Source organism: Aegilops tauschii, chromosome 6, assembly GCF_002575655.3.
Source record: "Aegilops tauschii subsp. strangulata cultivar AL8/78 chromosome 6, Aet v6.0, whole genome shotgun sequence".
NCBI classification, from domain to species: Eukaryota; Viridiplantae; Streptophyta; class Magnoliopsida; order Poales; family Poaceae; genus Aegilops; species Aegilops tauschii.
This window is the reverse complement of record NC_053040.3, coordinates 367,037,178-367,044,065: the sequence shown is the minus strand read 5'-3', so window position 1 is coordinate 367,044,065 and position 6,888 is coordinate 367,037,178. Positions and strand designations below refer to the sequence as shown.

General features: G+C 53.2%; 1 protein-coding gene across 1 annotated transcript; it reads right to left on the bottom strand.

Annotated features, from left to right (window-relative positions):
* Positions 1 to 1,999: 1,999 nt before the first annotated feature.
* On the bottom strand, positions 2,000 to 6,639 carry LOC109779515 (serine/threonine receptor-like kinase NFP). The gene is made up of 2 exons (XM_020338135.4): positions 4,950 to 6,639; positions 2,000 to 2,988 (listed from the first exon to the last, which is right to left on the bottom strand). Exons 1-2 carry the CDS (start codon positions 6,336 to 6,338, stop codon positions 2,233 to 2,235), a joined length of 2,145 nt encoding a protein of 714 aa, XP_020193724.1. The 5' UTR covers positions 6,339 to 6,639; the 3' UTR covers positions 2,000 to 2,232.
* Between the last annotated feature and the right edge of the window lie 249 nt (positions 6,640 to 6,888).

The following is a 6,888-nucleotide window of genomic DNA, read 5'->3' as shown; positions in this document are numbered from 1 at the left end:
CTCAAGACCCTCGCGAGGGGCCAAGCCTCGCGAGGCGAACGACACAAGACCTCCTCAGGGGCGGCCTCACCAGGCTGGCTCGTGAGGGGCGGAGAGATCAAGGCAAGGGGCACCTCGCGAGGTTTCCGTGACGCAAGCCATGACGACCGGAGCAAGGCGGGCGCCAGCGCATAGTGTCCTCGTTTCCTCTTTGGTGCTAAAGAGGCAAGCGCAGACGAGGAGCCCCGAGGCCTCAGGCAAAGGTTTCCATATCAGTGCAACGAGACCAAGACCAGCAGGACGGCAGGACGGAGGTCACCGTGGAGCCCAAGACGGCGTCATCATCAGAGCCTTTGGCAGGCGAAGACCACCTTTAGTCAGGATAACTAGTACTAGTTGTCTCCCTTGAAATTTGGCCATTGTGGCATCCCTTCCCGCCAACATTTGGGAAGAGGACCAGGGCCACTATAAATAGGGCTAGCCACCACAGTAGGAGGTAACTGATCCGGGGCCATTCAGATCATCCTCATCCACACACACTCACCAAGCACAAGAGCACCTCTCCTCAGGAGGCTGTTCTTCCCTTGTAACTGTTCCTCCTCAGCCCAAGAGGCAATCCACCACACCACACCACACCACACTGGAGTAGGCTATTACACCACATTGGTGGGCCGAACCAGTATAAACCTTGTGTCCCTTTGTTTTGCGAGTTCGACGCGTTGAGCCTTAAGATTGCGGTGAGGGAGAGTACTAGGGGAAGGAGAGATCTTCGTGCGCACCCCAGTGTTTGAACCTCAAGGATTTTGCCGGAACCCGAAATCCGACAGTTGTCCTCGTACAACCCTTCCCCTCCGCTGTTTTACCTGGGTACAGACAAATAGATTGTAAACTACAAGCAAGGGAGAACATATGCTAAATTCATTACATGTGAAACCAACGTACCATCATAAATTGCATACAAATCATCGTAGTAAGGGAATGCTTTGTATCTCCACTTCTGTTGGTCTGTGCTCAATTCATCCCATTTTTCATCAATGGTTGTTGGCATTTTTTTCAGAGGATCAAAACCGAAGCCACTCTTCTCTACAATAGATTTGACAATAAAATAATCTTTCTTCAACCGCTGCTCTCTAAATTTAAGTTGAGAAACAGTAAAATTAGCTCTCGGAAACTGATTGTTCAAGCGCGTTTTCTCCTATATTTTATGCATGTGGTAACGGTTTGATGCTGCAATCATGTGATGCTACTTCATTTCCTGTTTCCATTACTATCGGAGGGCATGGAGACAAGCTTCTCGTCCTGTTATAAAAAGTGACTGAGGCTATGTTTGATAGTAAAGTATTGTAAAAACCAAAGTATCAGTAAAGTATTGTAAAAACCAAAGTATCAGAAAACTATAGTAATTTACCCTGTAAGTATCAAATACCGTGGTTTTAATATAACACAATAGAGTATTCTCAATACTGAAAACCTGTTTGGTGCAGCGACCTTGTAAAAAAGACTGGCTAGCCGTTGGCTAAGCAGACTCGTCGGTTTTACCAACGGGGCTAGCAGTTGCGTGCACCAACAGATCAGCCCAAGAACGGCCATGTACATGGCGATAGAGCACCGTTTTTCTCCTAGCTAGCTAGCGTTGCCATGCAGATGCATAAGACCGGAAGCTTGCACATAGTGGCTGCGCTCAGGGCTTGTAGGTTATCAAAAGAGGACACTCGGCACCATGGCGTAGCCGGTGTCAACTTCACCGGGTCATAGAGGTGCGCGTGAACTGGAACCATGTAGTCAAGCTCAATGCAGTGCACTGTATCGTTGCAATATCGTTCTTGTTAGCTGCTCAGTTTTTTAAAAAGAGGTCTGAGGTTTTTTTTTCTATGCAGAGAAAAAATGCAGTTTTGCCAATACTAAAGTATTAAAATCACTGTTTTTAGGGGCAACCAAACAGCTCATTGCAAATAAACTATGATAATCTAAAAAACAGTAGTATTCGTAAAATATTTAAAAAATACTTTGCTACCAAACATGGCCTGAACGTAAAAATATACTGATATATACCGTATCCCGTGTATTTTCCACTCACTCATGATTTTTGGTACTATACTACTTGACCCACAGGATAATCTCACGGAGCTCCAACGTAACATAATGCCGCGTTATTATAGCTACTCCTATACACTAAATGCTTACCACCAGCTAGCTATATCGTCCGTGCTCACTGATTAACTACAAAGCAGAGCAGTACTACAAACAAGCGACTCACCGCGCGGCGATCTCGCCGCTGCCATCCACGGACACGCTCTCGCCGGAGTAGTCCGCGAAGTACTCGTCCGCCCTGGACAGGGTGTAGGCCACGTCCACCATGCTCGGCCGCTTGGCCGGGTCCCGCTGCAGGCACGCCCTGGCCACGCCCATCACGGTGGCCACGCTCCCCGGCGGGCAGTTCTGGTCGGCGAGCACGGGGTCCATCCACGCGGCCGCGCGCGCCTCCAGCCTGTCCTCCCGGCCGCGGAACACCTTCTCCTCCGCGTCGGCCAGCAGCAGGTCGCCGCCGCCGCCGTCCCCGGCGGCCTCGCGGCCGGACACGAGCTCGAGCAGGACGACGCCGTAGGCGAACACGTCCATCTTGGTGGTGACGAGGCCGTCGACGAGGTACTCGGGCGCGATGTAGCCCTGCGTGCCCACGATGTGGGTGGTGACCGCGTTGTGGCCGGTCTTGGCGAGGCCGAAGTTGGCGATCTTGGCGCGCATGCGGGCGTCCAGGAGGACGTTGCTGCTCTTGACGTCCTTGTGCACCACGCGCGGCCAGGTGTGCTCGTGGATGTACTGGAGGCCGTGGGCGAGGTCCAGCGCGATGTGGAGGCGCGTGCGCCAGTCCAGCCGCCGCGCGCGGGCGCGGTCCAGCAGGCACAGGTCCAGGGACCCGTTCTCCACGTACTCGTACACCAGGAAGCAGTCGCCCGTCGCCGTGTTGATGCAGAACCCCTCCAGCTTCACCAGGTTGCTGTGGTTCACCTGAAGGTCAAATAAATTTTATCATGTCCAGCTACTTATAAACTTGTACAGTACATTTAAAAGGCAATTGCTAGTATTTACGATCCGTTTTAACCACGTAGTCCGCAGTATTTGTGTATATTTGTTGCACTCTCACTAGTACTGGTACATGGCAATGAGCAGATTCGGCATTGGTACAAGCTTGCGCGTAGTGTGATTGCTCGTTGTTTTCTTCCGCGCTAGGTCCCTATCTCGCAAGTAGAATGCTTGAGTTGCTTGTCATATCCTTTTCTTGGGTGGTTGCAGCTTGAGCTTGGTGATGCAGTCTTGCAGATGTGATCAAAGTCATTGAGCTGGACAGCTAGTCAATGCCCCCATCGTACGTGTCAGCTTGTGCGAAAGCAGCCTTTGTTGAAAAATGTTTTCAGTCACGTATGTGATCAGCGTGCGACTCATGCGAGTAAGCTGATGGTAGCAAGTTGTGGGTCCAGGGCGGAACGTGCGTACTCGGGTTCATATTCGAGTACATTGTACATAGTCACCCGGATCTATCTAGATGCACTTGAATCGTTGAATGCGCAGACCGAGGCGGTGAGGGTAGAAAGAGTGGGAGATGTCCAGTGATGCCATGTCTCGAAATTCAAACTTAGAAGTTTTCAAATTTTCCAAAAGCATGTGTGAAATTGGCTTTCAAATATCTTTTTTCGAATTTGTCTTTCAATTTCTTTTATGGATTGTAGACACATATCTTGTGAAGATCCACAAAAAACTTAGAATTTTCTGAGAACTTACAAAATTGAAGTTTGAGGTGTGGTATCAGAGGTATCATGTGAAGTTTGATATCACCTACTCCTTTCGTCCAGAAATACTTGTCGGGGAAATGGATGTATCTAGATGTATTTTAGTTCTAGATATATCCGTTTTTATTCATTTATCCGACAAGTATTCCCAGACAAAGGGAGTAATATTTCACCAAGAAAGGGTTTCTGCGTAACTAGAGCCCATTTCCCCCTTTGTTTTCTCGAAACCCCAACCCCTCCCCCCTTCCCCTTTGGGCGTGTCACCGGCCGGAGCGGGGATAGATGGGACACTAGGTAGCTTGTATACAAAGTAGATCTAGGTTTAGGTTTGCCCCGGTACCGCAATATATGCCGCTATAGAGCTTCATCCCAATTCTCGCTAGCGGCATCGGGTGGCTGCTTGGCTCCTTCTACTTTCGTCTATGAATGAAAAGATGGATGAAATCGTAGCAAGCATATAGAAGACTCACGGCTAATACGAGCCTTGGGATCTTCATCCTATGGTCCGGAAATCTGACCGTTTGCAAGTAGGCAGACAACAACTGATAAATAGACCACTCTAGTAAAGAAATAACGAGGATTTATGGACGCATCTCCTTGGAATTATTTCAAGTCCAAGTACATTGGCACCACTGCCAAGTGCCAACCGAACGGTGGGCCGTGCAGAACCAGCTCGATGAATCTGACGGCACTTGCATAGTGACAGGTCCAAAAAAATATTTCTTGTCTCCACTAATATCGTTATTGCAGGTACGGTTCAATTGACCCGCTTAAAAAATTAAGATGCGTTTGTATTTGTACACAAACAAAAAGAAGACAGTTTGTGACGTAACGTCATTGTACTCCGAAATGTAAGTATAAAACTCTGCACTACTTGTTCGTCGTCTGCTTGTCCAATTAACAAACTTCTCCTATCAATTTTTTTAACAAACTTCTGTGTTTTTTCACTAATAAGTATAGTAATGAACAGAAGTGTGTGCCCTCTTTTGTTTAGTTAATCTACTACAAGCACTAGCGTGTTATAAAATTGTTATGTCCCCGTCGGTGATTTTATATTTGTGGTGGATGAGCACGAACCATCTGAGTGGCCCGATCATCGATTTCTTTGTTATTAAACTTGAAAAGAGTTCAGTGTGAGCTCCCACGAAATGTTAATTAAGTTTTGGAAGGAAATGGCCGTACCTTCTGCAGGATCTTGAGCTCCTCGCAGGCATCCCACTTCATCTTCTTCACAGCGAAGACCTCGCCGCCGATGTTGGCCTTGTACACGCTGCCCTGGATGAGGTGCGCGTCGTCGAAACCGTCGGTGCCGCGCTGCAGCTCCTCCACCTTGAACACCCTGTACTTGTCCAGCCACTCGGATATGTCACTCACTAGGAATCTCTCCCCTCCCACGCCGCCGGAGCCGGACGCGCTCTTGCCAGACCTGCCGCCGTCGCCGCTCGCGACCGCGTCCCCTCGCCGCCCGTTCGACTTGAGCCGCCTCCACAGGCAGCCCAGCAGCAGCAGCTGCAGCAGCCACAGCCCACCGACCACGCCCAACCCGACGGCCAGCCCGGTGACCACCCCGTCTCGGTTGTCGGCCACGTCGCTCGGACCGGGCGTCGCGGTAGGCGGCGGGGACGGCGGCGTGGCCGACACGTCGTTGCGGGTCACGATTGGCGGCAGCCACTGCGGCACCTTCCGACGGAGCGGCACTAGTATCTCGGAGAAGAGCTGCGTGCCCCGCTCGGGCCCGTTGAGGGAGACGAGGGACTGCGCGTCGACGGCGAAGGCGGCGGCGATGGAGGCGTAGGTGTCGCCCTGCTGCATGACGTAGGTGACGAGCGCGGTGGCGTTTTGGGCGGCGGTGGGGCACTGGCAGAAGATGGGGAACGTGACCATGTCCCCGACCTCGAGCTTGGTGGGCACCACCGTGGGGTTGACGCGCTCCACGGCCTGGTACTGCGTGAGGTTCTGCAGCTTGGTGACGGAGACGATCCAGAAGGTGTCGCCGGAGCTGATCTGGTACTGCGTGGGCGCGTAGGCGTTGGGCGACCCGGAGGGGCAGCCGCACTGGAGCGGCACGAGCAGCGGCTGCCCCGCGGCCGGCGCGGCCGAGGTGGACAGGTTGTTGGCGTGCGCGAGCATGAAGCGGCTGACGCCGAAGAGGTCGCCCTCCGCCGCGAGGTCGAGCGGCACCCCCGCGAAGCCCGCCCGGTACAGCGCGTAGGCCTGGCAAGGGTAGGTGCCGTTGGCGGAGCAGTTGAACCCCTCCACGCTGGCCGGCGCCGGCGTGGCGCTCGCGTTCTGGGACCGCGCCGGGGCGGCGAGCGCGCACAGGCAGAGCAGCGTGGTCAGCAGCCGCCGCCGCGTCAGGGGCGTCATGGCTTGCGCTGCGGACCGGAGGGCGAATGGACGAGGTTTGGGGCGGTGGTGGTGGTGGCTCGCGGGCGGCAGCTCGGGGGTGACATATGCGGGAGGACGATGGTGTTGAGCTGCTGCTCCGGCGGCCGTTGTCGTGAGCGGCGGACTCGTCGGGTGTGGGTGCGGTTGCGGCCGCCTGCCTGCGCTCGTCGGGTTCCGGAGCATCTTTTTCCAGCCGGTGTTTTGACTCTTGACTCGTGCGGGGCGTGTCCGATATGACGCCTTCGCGTTCTCGTGTGGATCGGACGGGGTTCCTCCACTCCGGTCGCCGTCACGGTCAGATGAGGTTTGCTTTTCCAAATTGCGCTTCGACTAGCAACAAGGATTTGTCCGCCGGACCCGGTCGATGCCTGTACGGGGTGAGGAAGAAACGTGCTTGGACTTTGGAGATGCGGCACTACGTGTCGCGCTGTGTATGTTGTTCGTGAAAGAAGGGGCGGGCATGCAAGACTTCATCGCATGGCACTTCGACGAGAAGGGTGTGCATTCAGTGAAACGGGCGTATAAACTCCATGTCAAAATGCATGAGATCACGAATGAGCTGGAGGCAGGCAGGAGCGGAGATGTGCATGGGTCGCTGGACGCTTGCGAGAGCACGTTCTGGAGCCGTATTTGAAAGATGCCGTGCCAAAGCAAGATCAATATGTTCACATGGCGACTAGCACACAACTCACTTGCTCTGCGTACCAACCTTGCGGCGAGGGGGGTGGAGATT

Coding starts and splice junctions, on each gene's coding strand:
- LOC109779515 (XM_020338135.4), bottom strand. CDS start 6,338: ATGCTCCGGAACCCGACGAGCGCAGGCAGGCGGCCGCAACCGCACCCA. Junction 2,989..4,949: donor AGCTCAAGATCCTGCAGAAG/GTACGGCCATTT, acceptor TTTGACCTTCAG/GTGAACCACAGCAACCTGGT.